This window comes from Phyllobates terribilis, unplaced genomic scaffold, assembly GCF_046119375.1.
Source record: "Phyllobates terribilis strain yellow unplaced genomic scaffold, ASM4611937v1 Scaffold_1__5_contigs__length_1240528914, whole genome shotgun sequence".
NCBI lineage: Eukaryota > Metazoa > Chordata > Amphibia > Anura > Dendrobatidae > Phyllobates > Phyllobates terribilis.
Window position 1 is genome coordinate 1127511080 of NW_027362761.1, and position 15346 is coordinate 1127526425.

Here is a 15346-nt window from a genome sequence, read left to right on the forward strand (position 1 = left end):
CCTCCTATACCCATATACCGAGTGCACTTATCAGTTATAATTCCCCCAGCGGCACTAAAACCACGCTCCGATAACACGCTAGCGGCAGGGCAGGCCAGGACCTCCAAGGCATACAGAGCGAGTTCATTCCAAGTGTCCAGCTTGGATACCCAATAATTAAAAGGCACAGAGGAATCACAGAGGACGCTGGTACGGTCGGCAAGGTACTCCCTCACCATCTTTTGAAACTTTCCACTCCTTGTGAGAGTACCCCACGCCTCAGGGCCAGTAAGCTGGGCGGGTCTCAGAAAACTGTCCCAGAATGTTGACAGTCTTCCCCTGCCTCTGCTGGATTGGAGTTGCATCTCTCTCACCTGTACGCCTTGGTTGGTCAATGAACTGTGACCTCTGCCGCTAGCGTGTTCAGATGGGAGTTTTTTTAACAGTTCTGGAGCAAGGGCCTTCTGGTACTGCCCCATTTTTGTAGACCTCTCCACCTCAGGAATAAGAGAGTCAAAGTTCTCCTTGTAGCGGGGGTCTAAAAGTGTCACCAACCAGTAATGACTGTCACCCAACATTTTGACAACGCGAGGGTCACGGTTAAGGCAGCGTAACATAAAGTCAGCCATGCGTGCCAGACTGGTAATGGGCAAGATTTCCGTGTCCTCACCAAGATGACGACTGACCATGCTCTCCTCCTCCTCCTCCTCTTCCTCCTCCCCCCTGTCCTCAGGCCACCCACGCTGAACCGACGGTATGACACTTGTACAGGTACTACCGTCTACAAGGCATGATAGCAGCTCCTGTTCTTCCTCCTCCTCCTCCTCCTACTCCTCTCACTCATTGTCCCCCAATGCACGTTGGGATGAGATGAGGCTGGGCTGTGTGTAATCGCCCGCTACGGCTTCTTGATCCATCTCATCATACTCTGGCTGCAATGCCTCCTCTTTAATTCTCTGCAGAGAGCGCTGCAAAAGACAGACAAGTGGGATGCTGACACTAATGATGGCGTCATCGCCACTCACCATCTTGGTGGCCTCCTCAAAGTTTGTCAGGATGGTACATATGTCAGACATCCAGGTCCACTCCTGAGGTCTTTTGTGTGGAGTCTGACCTGAATATCGACGGCCTTGTTGCAGCTGGTACTCCACAACTGCTCTCTTCTGCTCACAAATCCTTTGCAACATGTGGAGGGTAGAGTTCCAACGTGTGGGGACATCACACACCAGTCGGTGTGCCGGAAGCTGCAAACGCTGCTGCAACACAGCAAGGGTGGCGGAACTGTAGCCGACTTGCGAAAATGAGCTGACAGGCAGCGTACTTTCACGAGCAGATCTGGCAACTCGGGGTACGATTTAAGAAACCGCTGAACCACGAGGTTAAGCACATGAGCCAGGCATGGTACGTGTGTGATCTCACCTCGCCTCAGAGCCGCCAACAGGTTACGGCCATTGTCACACACGACCATGCCGGGATGTAGGTTCAGCGGTCTCAGCCACAGATCTGCCTGCTCTTTCACAGCTGTCCACAACTCACAAGCAGTGTGAGGTTTATCACCTAAGCTTATGAGTTTCAGCACAGCCTGTTGCCGCTTGGCGGAGGCAGTACTGCAATGCTTCCAGCTTGTAACTGATGTGGTGATATCTGAGATGGAGGCTGAACATGAGGAGGAGGAGGATGCGCAGGAGCTGTACACTGTGGGGGCAACTCTGACTGACATAGGGCCCGCAATCCTCGGTGTGGGGAGGATGTGTTCCGTCCCAAGGTCCGACTGGGTCCCGGCTTCCTCTATGTTTACCCAGTGTGCCGTCAGAGAGATGTACCGTCCCTGGCCACAAGCACTTGTCCACGTGTCCGTTGTCAGGTGGACTCTCCCAGTAACTGCGTTGTTGAGGGCACGGCAGATGCTTTGGAACACGTGCTTGTGTAGTGCGGGGATGGCACACCGGGCAAAATAGTGTCGGCTGGGGACCGAGTACCGAGGGACGGCCACCGCCATAAGATTGTGGAAGGATTCCGTCTCCACCAGCCTAAAAGGCAGCATTTCCAATGCAAGCAGTCGTGAAATGTGCGAATTTAGGACTGTGGCCTGTGGGGCGTTAGCTGCGAATTTCCGCTTTCATTCAAAGGTCTGGGATATGGACAATTGAACGCTGCGGTGGGACGTGGACGTGGACGTTGATGCTGTTTCTTGAGAAACTGCCATAACAAGTGAAGACTGAGAGGAGGGGGCATCTTTACATGCAGTATGGACAGGGGATTGCCTTGCACACACAACAGGGGGTTCTATTGCATGCACAACAGTGGAAGAAGCAGTGGTGACACCCGCTGACACTGGTCGTGGACCCTGGGTTTCGCCCCACCAAGTCGGGTGCTTTGCTGCCATGTGCCTGATTATGCTGGTGGTGGTCAGGCTGGTAGTTTTGTCACCCCTGCTGATGCTGGCATGGCAGGTGGAACATATGGCCTTTTTGGGGTTATCAGCAGAGTCTTTAAAAAAATTCCAGACTCTGGAAGACCTACCGCTTGTACTGGCAACATCCCTCGTGTTGGTGCTACGGGGAACGGCTGCCTGCCTTCTGTCTGCGGCCACCACACTGCTTCTTCCTGCCTGTTGGGGTACTCTGCCTCCCTCCCCCTGTGTGCTGCTGGCCTCACTCTGCATGTCCTCCTTCCACGTTGGGTCAGTTACTAGATCATCCACCACCTCCTCCTCTTCCACTTGCGCACCACGATCCTCCTCCTCACTTCCTGGCAATTGTGTCTCGTCATCGTCCACCTCTTGTGACAGATTGCCAACGTCGACTTCCTGTGGCCGTGGCTGTTCAAATATTTGGGCATCGCAACATGGGATCTCCTCTTCCACCACTTCAAGCGTATCAGGCGAGGGGCCGAAATATGGAAATGGACCAGTGAACAGCTCTTCAGAGTGTCCAAGTGTGGGATCACTTTCTGTCTGACGACACTCGGCATAGTGGGAGGAAGGAGCATTAGGGTGAGGAGGAGTATGCGGTCGAGACTCACGGCTACTAAGAGTTGACCGTGTGGAAGGCAGACCGGAGGTGGTGGTGCCCAGGTAACTGGAAGTATTCTCTGTTATCCAATTAATAACCTGTTCACACTGATCAGTTCTCAAAACTGGTGTTGTTCTGTGCTTCCCTAGTAATTCGGTCAAGAAGTGGGAGCGAGAAGATGTGGCTGTTGGTTGTTGCACATTTTCACCTTGGCCATGGCCCCGTCCTCTGCACGAACCATCAGCAGAACGTCCACTTCCACGTCCCTTGCCACGCGCCTTGCCCATTGTAAATGAAGTAAAATAGCTTACACTTGCACTATCAATGGATAAAGGGTAATAAAGAGTAGATTAGAACCGTGGAAGAGGAAAACCACAGTTATTGTTTACTGGGGTATACCAGACTTTTTTAAATAGAGATATTTGCGGCTGAACAGTGAGCGACACACTCAAACTGCTTTTTTTTTAGATACCAAAGGCCCAAAACTGGATAGAACAGCGATTTGACCCGTGGAACTGCGAAACCACACTGGGATGTCGGGCCTACACAAGACTATTTGCAACAGATATATTTTTACGTCACAACAGTCAGGAGACACTACTGTTTTTCTTTACGGAAAAAACTACCAAAACCTGAATAATAGAGATTTTTTACCGTGGGATGGCAAAACCACAGTTATTGTTTACTGGGGTATACCACACTTTTTTAAATAGAGATATTTGCGGCTGAACAGTGAGCGACACACTCAAACTGTTTTTTTTAGATACAAATGGCCCAAAAGTGGATAATACAGAGGTTTGAACCGTGGAACTGCAAAACCACACTTGTATTTCTCGGGCCTACACCAGACTATTTTCAACAGATATATTTGTGTCTGAACAATCAGGAGACACTATTTATTTTTTACGGCAAAAAATGCCAAAAGCAGGATAATAGAGATGTTTTACCGTGGAACAGCAAAACCACAGTTATAATTTACTGGTGTATACCAGGCTTTTTTGAATATATATATATATATATATTTGCGGTTGAACAGTGAGCGACACACTCAAACTGTTTTTTTAGATGCAAATGGCCCAAAAGTGGATAATACAGAGGTTTGAACCATGGAACTGCAAAACCACACTTGTATTTCTCGGGCCTACACCAGACTATTTTCAACAGATATATTTGTGTCTGAACAATCAGGAGACACTATTTATTTTTTACGGCAAAAAAAGCTAAAAGCAGGATAATAGAGATGTTTTACCGTGGAACAGCAAAACCACAGTTATAATTTACTGGTGTATACCAGACTTTTTTGAATATATATATATATATTTGCAGCTGAACAGTGAGCGACACACTCAAACTGTTTTTTTTAGATACAAATGGCCCAAAAGTGGATAATACAGAGGTTTGAACCATGGAACTGCAAAACCACACTTGTATTTCTTGGGCCTACACCAGACTATTTTCAACAGATATATTTGTGTCTGAACAATCAGGAGACACTATTTATTTTTTACGGCAAAAAATGCCAAAAGCAGAATAATAGAGATGTTTTACCGTGGAACAGCAAAACCACAGTTATAATTTACTGGTGTATACCAGACTTTTTTGAATATATATATATTTGCGGCGGAACAGTGAGCGACACACTCAAACTGATTTTTTTAGATACAAATGGCCCAAAAGTGGATAATACAGAGGTTTGCACCGTGGAACTGCAAAACCACACTTGTATTTCTCGGGCCTACACCAGACTATTTTCAACAGATATATTTGTGTCTGAACAATCAGGAGACACTATTTATTTTTTACGGCAAAAAATGCCAAAAGCAGGATAATAGAGATGTTTTACCGTGGAACAGCAAAACCACAGTTACAATTTACTGGTGTATACCAGACTTTTTTGAATATATATATATTTGCGGCTGAACAGTGAGCGACACACTCAAACTGTTTTTTTAGATACAAATGGCCCAAAAGTGGATAATACAGAGGTTTAAACCATGGAACTGCAAAACCACACTTGTATTTCTCGGGCCTACACCAGACTATTTTTAACAGATATATTTGTGTCTGAACAATCAGGAGACAATATTTATTTTTTACGGCAAAAAATGCCAAAAGCAGGATAATAGAGATGTTTTACCGTGGAACAGCAAAACCACAGTTATAATTTACTGGTGTATACCAGACTTTTTTGAATATATATATATTTGCGGCTGAACAGTGAGCGACACACTCAAACTGTTTTTTTTAGATACAAATGGCCCAAAAGTGGATAATACAGAGGTTTGAACCGTGGAACTGCAAAACCACACTTGTATTTCTCGGGCCTACACCAGACTATTTTCAACAGATATATTTGTGTCTGAACAATCAGGAGACACTATTTATTTTTTACGGCAAAAAATGGGAAAAGCAGGATAATAGAGATGTTTTACCGTGGAACAGCAAAACCACAGTTATAATTTACTGGTGTATACCAGACTTTTTTGAATATATATATATTTGCGGCTGAACAGTGAGCGACACACTCAAACTGTTTTTTTTAGATACAAATGGCCCAAAAGTGGATAATACAGAGGTTTGAACCGTGGAACTGCAAAACCACACTTGTATTTCTCGGGCCTACACCAGACTATTTTCAACAGATATATTTGTGTCTGAACAATCAGGAGACACTATTTATTTTTTACGGCAAAAAATGCCAAAAGCAGGATAATAGAGATGTTTTACCGTGGAACAGCAAAACCACAGTTATAATTTACTGGTGTATACCAGACTTTTTTGAATATATATATATATTTGCAGCTGAACAGTGAGCGACACACTCAAACTATTTTTTTTAGATACAAATGGCCCAAAAGTGGATAATACAGAGGTTTGAACCGTGGAACTGCAAAACCACACTTGTATTTCTCGGGCCTACACCAGACTACTTTCAACAGATATATTTGTGTCTGAACAATCAGGAGACACTAGTTATTTTTGACGGCAAAAAATGCCAAAAGCAGGATAATAGAGATTTTTTACTGTGGAACAGCAAAACCACAGTTATAATTTACGGGTGTATACCAGGCTTTTTAAAATATATATTTATTTGCGACTGAACAGTGAGCGACACACTCAAACTGTTTTTTTTAGATACAAATGGCCCAAAAGTGGATAATACAGAGGTTTGAACCGTGGAACTGCAAAACCACACTGGTATTTCTCGGGCCTACACCAGACTATTTTCAACAGATATATTTGTGTCTGAACAATCAGGAGACACTATTTATTTTTTACGGCAAAAAATGCCAAAAGCAGGATAATAGAGATTTTTTACTGTGGAACAGCAAAACCACAGTTATAATTTACTGGTGTATACCAGGCTTTTTAAAATATATATATATTTGTGGCTGAACAGTGAGCGACACACTCAAACTGTTTTTTTTAGATACAAATGGCCCAAAAGTGGATAATACAGAGATTTGAACCGTGGAACTGCAAAACCACACTTGTATTTCTCGGGTCTACACCAGACTATTTTCAACAGATATATTTGTGTCTGAACAATCAGGAGACACTATTTATTTTTTACGCAAAAAATGCCAAAAGCAGGATAATAGAGATGTTTTACCGTGGAACAGCAAAAGCACACTTCTGTCTCTCTGGCCTACACCAGACTATTTTCAACAGATATATTTCTGTCTGAAAAATCAGGGAGACAGTATTATTATTTTTATACAGCAAAAAATGCCAAAAACAGGATAATAGAGATGTTTTACCGTGGAACATCAAAACCACAGTAATAATTTACTGGTGTATACCAGACTTTTTTAAATATATATATTTGCGGCTGAACAGTGAGCGACACACTCAAACTGTTTTTTTTAGATACAAATGGCCCATAGAACTGCAAAACCACACTTCTATTTCTCTGGCCTACACCAGACTATTTTCAACAGGTATATTTGTGTCTGAAAAATCAGAGGCACACTTTTTTTTTTTGGGGGGGGACACACCAAAAGGTTAATAAGATGGCTATTTGTACATTATGAAGTAGGAAAAAAAAAAGAGGATTTAGATAAAGAAAAAGGATTTTTCCTGGCCCCCGGGACCTGGAGCTAAGTCTAGCAATTTCAGCAACAGGAGCAGCACACAGGACTGTAATGCAGCGTTTGCTGGTATAACCACTGCGTCTCCTATACAGCCTGCCTGCCTACCTGATATACCTGGGATGGATATTAGTCCTGAGAAGGACTGTTTGTTTGATCTGGCAGCCTTTACAGACCCTACACTAACTATTTTGCAGGATATATCTCTCCCTAAATCTGCAGCGCTGTCCCTACGCTGTCTGATCTGGAGCGACTGTGTCCAAGATGGCGCCGCCCGGTTTTAAATACTCGAGGTGACGCTGTGCGGCCAGCCAATCACTGTAATGCCCACAAACAACATGGCTGCGGCATTACAGTGACTGGCTGGCAATCCCTGCATGTTCATTGGCTCTGTAAAGAGCGCCAAACATGCAGGGCGGAGACCCGAGCTCCCGCCCGAGTAACCCGGAAATGCTCGGTGCTCGCAGAACATCCCGAGTAGCCTGATGCTCGGGCGAGTACCGAGCAGTGTCGAGCATGTTCGCTCAAGACTAGTGCTCACTCATTACTAGTAACTAGTGATGAGCGCGTATGTTTTGTTAACGCTTTCGACGAGTATGCTCGGCCGAGCACCGAGTAGTTACAGCTGCTCGGTGATATGTTTGAATCACTCCCGTGTGCATGATTTGCGACTGTTTGACAGCTTTAATACATGTGAGGAATGTCTATTTCTTACACATTCCTTACATGTATTAAAGCTGTCAAACAGTTGCAAATCATGCACACGGGAGTGATTCAAACATATCACCGAGCAGCTGTAACTACTCGGTGCTCGCCCGAGCATACTTGGCGAAAGGGTTAACAAAACATACTCGCTCATCACTTCTAGTAACACCTAATACTGACAGCAAAGGTTCACATATTTTTGCATTTCATAACCATGTAATCTTGGATTATTTTCCGCAACATAAAAATGACAAAGTCTAATATTTTTGACTCATTTGTTTGATTGGGTTTTCTCTATATACTTTTAGTACTTGTGTGAAAACCTGATGCAGTTTTCAGTCAAATATATGCAGAAATATGGCAAATTCTGAAGAGTTCACAAACTTTCAAGCATCTCTTTGTCACAGTAGATTTCTATATTCTGGACTAATTCAGGCTCATAAAGTGACAGCAAAAGAGGTTTCCAGCCAATATCTAATAACATATGATTGTCATCTGGTCTACCAATGGCTTTCAAGGGCATTGGTAGAGACAGGAGAGTGAAATGCACCTACTTGAGGTCTGCATATTGTACAATTAGCTAACTTATTGTTTTTTTATTGTTGTAATTTTTTTATATAGCTCAGTTAATCACAGATAATGGCAAAATTGGTACAAAAATGCATTGTTGGACTTTTTAAATGGTGTTAGATCTTGCCAGGAGCCAAATTGAAAAGACATTGCATCAAAGGTTTACAGCAATAGTGGAGTTCATATATTCATTAAAAGCAGTATGTTGATGCATCATGTATGTATCTATTTGTATGTTGGCCACATAGCAAATTTAAGCATCTGTGCATTCATTTAATACTAAAAGTGTGTGAACCCTCCAGGGCTCAGCACCCTTATCTAAATATTCTTCCCAGACAAGGTTTTGATTGCGAGCTATACCTGTTTTTTTCCCCTTCCTATTCAGATGAGGTTGGTTTGGCACATGGAGAGTGTAGAACATTAGTGGTTAATGACCATCCATATAAAAAAAACACTAAGTACTTTAGCTTTTTAATGTTTACAGCTATGATGGAGTTCATGTATTCATTAATTGCAGTGTGTTGAAGCATCATGTATGTATCTGATCGTATCAAAAGTTATAATCAGGCCCCCGATCGGCGACTGTATCTGTCATTCACAGCAACTGATGTGTAGGACAGGTTGTAAAAATTATTTGAAAACAATGGAAAACACAGAGTGGGAAAAAAAAACTAGAAGATTTCATATATGTACAAATTAGGGCTAAAGTACGAAATAAAAAAACAAACAATTTTCACAATATTACATGTAATTTGTAAAAGATAATATTTAGAAGGGAAACAAATTGAGGCCTCACCTTTTTTTTGGCTTCTTCCAGGGAACTCTTGTTAAAATTAGGTTTCAAAATTACTTCTTTCAGGCTTTTCTTCTGACTCTCATCCAAATGTTTTTCCATTGCTTTCTCATTGAATGGACGTTGTTTCTTACCCTGGTACCTGAGAGATCATGTATTTCTATCAGCTGTGTTGGAATAATGCTTAAAGGGAACCTGTCACGTCCTAGTTGCTATGTACACTGCCCCTATTGCTTTGTTAGTGATGCAATGTGCATCACTAACAAGCTTTTTTCATTAAAATCGGTGGAAATATAATGATTTTATAACATTATATACACTTTGTCCTACCTGCTGTAGTCAGTCATAGGTTTGTGATTCTCTCATTCAGTCATGGGCAGCACTGCATTCACTCCCTGCTGGCGCCGCCCATGTATTTGAATCCTGCTCCCGGCAAGATTGCGTCTAGATCGGAGTTGATTTTTTGAGGCTCTCACTCAAGCAACTCCGATCTAGTCTCCTCGGCAGTGAAGCGTCTAGATCTGAGTGGCTAAAGTGAGGAGCACAAAAAATAAACTCCAATCTAAACGCAATCTTGCTGGGAGCAGGATTCAAATACATGGGCGGCGCCAGCAGGGAGTGAATGCAGTGCTGCCCATGACTGAATGAGAGAATCACAAACCTATGACTGAATTCAGCAGGTAGGACAAGTGTATATAAAGTTAAAATCATTATACTACCACTGATTTTAATGAAAAAAGCTTGTTAGTGATGCACATTGCATCACTAACAACGCTATGGGGGCAGTGTACATAGCAACTTGGACATGACAGGTTCCCTTTAATATCTAAATATATATTTATATCATATATATCACATATATTGCATCAACTACTATTTACTACTGTTTAATAGTGCATGAGTTTCTGTCTCCAGCAATAGTGATATATTGTCAATAATTCACTGTTAAAAAAAACACTTACTGTGTGTGTAGCTGGATAACATTTCTTTTACTTTCACTTTGCAAGGTAGCAGACAAGATGCTAAGTGTCATAGAAATTAAGAATTTCTCTCCCCCTTTGAAATCATTGAATTTGTATTTGTCAAAGGAGCAAGAGCTTACACTTTCAGAAGTGGCTAATATGCAAATGCTAGTACAAAAGGAGCTACTAACTTAATTAACATACAGAACAGAAGAAACCTGTGATAAATAGACACCTGAGAATATGGGATTGAAAGACAGAGGAAACAGCTCTTTTAGGCTTCTAAGGAATGCTATCACACTCCACACAATAGCAGGGTCACCCTCATTTGCAAAGTCCTTTTGCTCACGAGAAATCTGCAGCCTCACCGGCACTGACATGAAATATGGAATATCGGAGTTTCTATAATTCCGATTGTGATGGGACACATTTTTAGCGGTGGGGTTAACTAAGGAACAATATTCATATTTTTCCGTATCTGTATGCCCCGCTGGTGAGCTATAATGCCAAAAGTACAAAAATAACGGTTGCAGCTATGCCATGTGTAGTCTCTAAAGAAAGGTAAATTCATAATAAAAAATATGGTATCACTTGCGAGCTTCTGTGATCAAACAGCGAGAAGTTATCACAGAAGTTAGAGTTTTTAATAAAAACATGAAAGATGGAGCCAAGCCCACATGAAGTCATCACAGGGGAGTGTGTGGGCAGGACCCCCTTTGGCTAAAAAGATCCAGCAGTAGTTGACTCGATACTCATGCCGGGAATTATATATATATTATATAAGCAGGGGTCCCCGTTCGATAACGGTCCATTAGAGCGACTCCCCTCCAGCTAAATAGTCTCTGCAATCTGTATAGTAAGTTCTTCTTTAATCCCATTTATTTTGTGTAACTGCATGTGTATTGTACTGTCCCCCTTTGTAAAACCTTTTGTATATTTTTTTCATAAACACTGCCTCCCTTTGGATTAAATATAAAAATTTAATAGTCTGTTTCTTCTGTCCTGTAATCATTCGTCCCCCGAAGCCATACGCTCCTAGAAGGTAGGTGTCCGATCAGGCCTGTATTTTAAAGCTGATCGGTGGTGGCAGCGAATAATATTAATTGGGTTATCGTGAAGTTAGCCGTGATCGTAGGGCGTATACACATATTCCCTGCACTGGAATTCAGAGGTGTGTACGCTATACGCTCACTTGCCGGTAACTACGTAGTGAGTAATCGGGATGCTCTGTGTTTGCGAATCTCTGACAAATTGAGGGATATTGTATGATCCCTCCAGTGCCGTTCTTCACAATAGGTGGCAAGCGGTGCGATATTACAGAACATCAGTGGCTGGATTGAGCAATCATTCCTGTCACTAAAAACTTGCTCGTTTCTTGTGAGAATTCTGTGCAAAGTTTTAAGGAAACAGACTCCGTGTTTTAATATTTTTTTTATCTGGGACAATACTGTAGGTGTAGCAGTTGCATCCCCCCCCCTTCTCTTGTTTTTCTGTCCTATCTTTTGTTTGGCAATAATGGCTACACGTGGAGAGCCCTGGTATCACCAGCAGTCAAAAGGACACTATCACTGCCCTCCGTGAGCTGGGACAGATTGACCCCATGGCCAAAACTAAGGCCCAAATAATTGCTGAATAGTTGCAAAGTGCTGCAGAGCCAGTCCGACAGCAGAGCCCTGATGATGTGGCGGCCAGCCAAGGCCTGGATGGTGCTGCTGCAGGGGTCGCACATGTGACTGTCAGCCATACCTGCAGCAAGGGTAGTGTGGACCGCCACCTGCAGATGGCCTTAGAGCAGCTCGCCGCAGACGATAGTGACGGATGACTGCAGCTGATCCTGAAATTCCAGGAGCAAGTGACGCGCCCCTGGGCCTGTGTCGCGCTGCGTTGCGCACGCGGGAGCTTACCCGTAGCCGGATCTCTTGAGGGTTGTAGTCTCGTGGCGGTGACCCGGTCCGTGCCCAGGGAGTCAAACTGAGCGGCGATGTAACAGCGGTAGATGCAGGACGACTACGCCACCCGTTGAATGCAGCTATGGAGCTGCCGCTGCAGGACAGTCCGCTGAGGCCGGTGGATGGATGGTGCAGCGTAGATGGTATAACCCCCAACGGGAGGGGTATGGCCTCAGGGCAGCAGATGTGGATGATGAGGGTAGCAGGAACCACTCAGAGACGGTGCGGTGTAATTCAGGGTCTTTACTGGTAACAACGATAGACCCTCCCGGAGTACTTGCTAGTGAACGGGGCCTGGTCAGTCCTTGAGCAGATGGGATCTCCCCTGGCCAGGCGGAGTTGTAGGCCTCCCAAACTGACTGTACTCTTCTGGCTACCTTGCTAGAAGCGGATATCAGTAGCCCACGTCCCTGAGTGTACCGTGTGGTGCTCACCCGTATGGCCGGTGACTCGGGGCCTTCTAATGGCTTCCGCTCCACGATGGCGGTGCTGGTCCCACGCGTGTGACCGTGCCTTCGGGTTTCTGGGCCTGAGGACCTGAAATCCCCTGCCGGTCGGCTTCTGCTGCTGGGTAAGAGTTAGTCCCCACAGCCTCGGACGCCGGGTCCGGTAAGAAAGCTTCTCAGTCAGGGCGAGCTCTGCAGCTGCCAGCCCCTGACTCGTAGTAGTATTGCTTCTGCTGTTTCTTGTCTCTACTCTCCTTGACTGACTAACCCTGCTTCAGCCCCGGGTTTATACAGGGGAAGTTCTTCCCCTCCCAGGACTGGGCAGGAGGTGTGGCATGCACAGGATCCCTGACCAAAGGACCTCCCACCTGCTCTCAGACATAACATCTCTATCACTGTGGCAACCAGACCCCTGGGGTGTCACACAAGCAAAGCAACGAGAGGCGGGCAAGGGGAAGCGACAGTACCAGCTGGAGCTAGCCCGGACTCAGAAGGAGCCACCCCCCCTCCACACAGATCAGTCAGTCCAACAGTGTCAACAGCTTTAAACCCCATCCTGAGCATTTTCCTGTAGTGGAAAAGGATGGACGTATTTCTGCAAGGATTTGAAAAAGCCTGCAGACAGTACCAGCTGCCTGAAGACCAGTGGGCCAGGTACTTAACTCCAGGGCTCAGAGGAAAAGCTCTGGAAGTGTTTGCTTCTGTCCCTCAAGACCAAGATGGAGACTATGAGGCCATCAAGCAGGCCCTGATTAAAAATTATCAGCTTACGCCGGAGGTTTACTGGAAAAAATTCAGAGCCCTCCAGCGTGGACCTCATGACACCTACAGTGATGTAGTAGATGGGCTAAAGACCAACTTTGAGCAGTGGGTCCAAGGACTGTCAGTCACTACTTTTGAGGACCTGAAGGATTTGATGGTAAAGGACCAGTTTCTTCATCTTTGCCCAGTAGAAGTGCGACAGTTTGTGCTGGACCGGGAGCCAAAGCAAGCCACCAAAGCAACCCAGATCACAGATGCTTATTAGGCAGATGCCTATTGGCGACTGATCTGGGATGGTTGGTTGCCCAATATGTTCCTGACGACCCTCCCAGATCTGATAATTCCTGTGATGAAAATGCTAATTACGGTGATATGGTGAACGGTGATATGATGCATGAAGATAACATGTCTTGTGGCACAGGAGTGCTCTGCCATGTCACACTGCGGGGTGATGTTGCTGAGGACCCCCAAAAAGGAGCTTAGCGTGAGTGCTAAGGGCAATGTGAGCAGGCCCGGAGACCTTAAAGCCAGTGGTCCCGCACCGCCTACCAGTGTCACGACGGACGGTGACATAGCCTGTTGTAGTTGCCCCATGATTGGCATGACTTCTGAGGTATTGGGGGAGGATGGGGTGGTGGTACCCACAGCTTGTCAGGCTGATAGGAAAGGGTTGATGTCTTCCGGGGAGATCGCCTACATAGCCGCTGTCACTCGTAGTATGAGTGTCCAGAAAGCATGCGATGCACTGCCTTCTGGGCCCTCATCACCTGGTGGGACAACAGAACTGGCTGTGGACTCAGAGCTGGTCCCAGACAGTTCCAGCGAGGTTGGGGCCTTAACGTCGCTCCTGGCTACCTCCAGCCAGGAGTTCCAGGTGGCTCTGCTCTCACATGCCAGTCTAGAGGCATTAAGGGACCTCGCAGAGAAGCCCATCTTTGAATCTGATAAGGAGAGTGTATTCTGGGATCTGGGGAGGTTGTACTGGGAAACAGTCGCATGTAACCCCCAACAGGAGTGGATGAGGGAAAGACAGCTGGCCGTGCCCTATCAGTTTAGGGAGGAGTTGTTGTGGGTTGCCCATGAGATAACACTAGCTGGACACTTGGGGGTCTGAAAAACCAAGGCCTGACTGTTGCACCACTTCTATTTTCCCCAAATGGGGATAGATGTTGCCAACTACTGCCGCTCCTGTATCACATGTCAAAGAGTGGACAAGTCGGGGCATGCACCCAAGGCTCCCCTGATCCCTTTGCCAGTGATAGAGGAGCCATTCAAGAGGATTGCTGTGGACATCATTGGCCCGCTGGCCATCCCCAGCAGCTCTGGAAAACAGTTCATCCTTACTGTGGTAGACTATGCTACCCAGTACACGGAGGCAGTAGCTCTGTCCTCCATTAGGGCTGATAAGGTGACAGATGCCCTCCTGGCCATTTTTTTCAAGAGTAGAATTTCCCAGGGAGATGCTTATGGACCAGGGGACTCAGTTCATGTCTCAGTTAATGTAAGAAAATAAAGATGCAGCACCTGGTATCAAGTTCGTATCACCCACAGACCAATGGTTTGTGTGAAAGTTTCAATGGTACCCTTAAGCAGATGCTTAAGATGCTGGCTGAGTCCCATGGGTGCAACTGGTAGCGGTACCTCCCACACCTGCTCTTTGCTTACAGAAAGGTACCACAGGCCTCAACGGGGTTCTCCCACTTCAAGCTCCTGTATGGCAGACGAGTCCGAGGACCCCTTGATCTGGTAAGACAATCCTGGGAAGGGGAGCTGAACTCACCCGAAGTGTCCGTCATAGAGTATGTCATGCAGCTACGTGACAAAATGCAGGCAATGACGCAGCTGGTTCATGAGAATATGGTGAAGGCCCAGACCAGCTAGAAGCTGTGGTACGACCGCAACGCCCAGGAGCATGTGTATGAAGCGGGTCAGAAGGTGTGGGTCCTAGTCCTAATGACCCAGAACAAGCTTGGGAAGCGGCCTGGGAAGGTCCATACCCCATATGCCAGCGCCTCAATGATGTCAACTATGTAGTCACCATTGACCACGCCAGGAAGACGCAGAAGGTCTGCCAC

General features: G+C 45.5%; 1 protein-coding gene across 2 annotated transcripts in view; it reads right to left on the reverse strand.

Moving 5' to 3' along the window:
• LOC141161755 (uncharacterized) overlaps window positions 1-15346 on the reverse strand; it is a 1209981-nt gene that overhangs the window by 109288 nt on the left and 1085347 nt on the right. For both annotated transcript variants that reach the window (XM_073647047.1, XM_073647037.1), the window contains one exon: window positions 9156-9294. In XM_073647047.1, the coding sequence (XP_073503148.1) occupies window positions 9156-9294 (139 nt within the window). The remainder of the gene's footprint in view (window positions 1-9155; window positions 9295-15346) is intronic.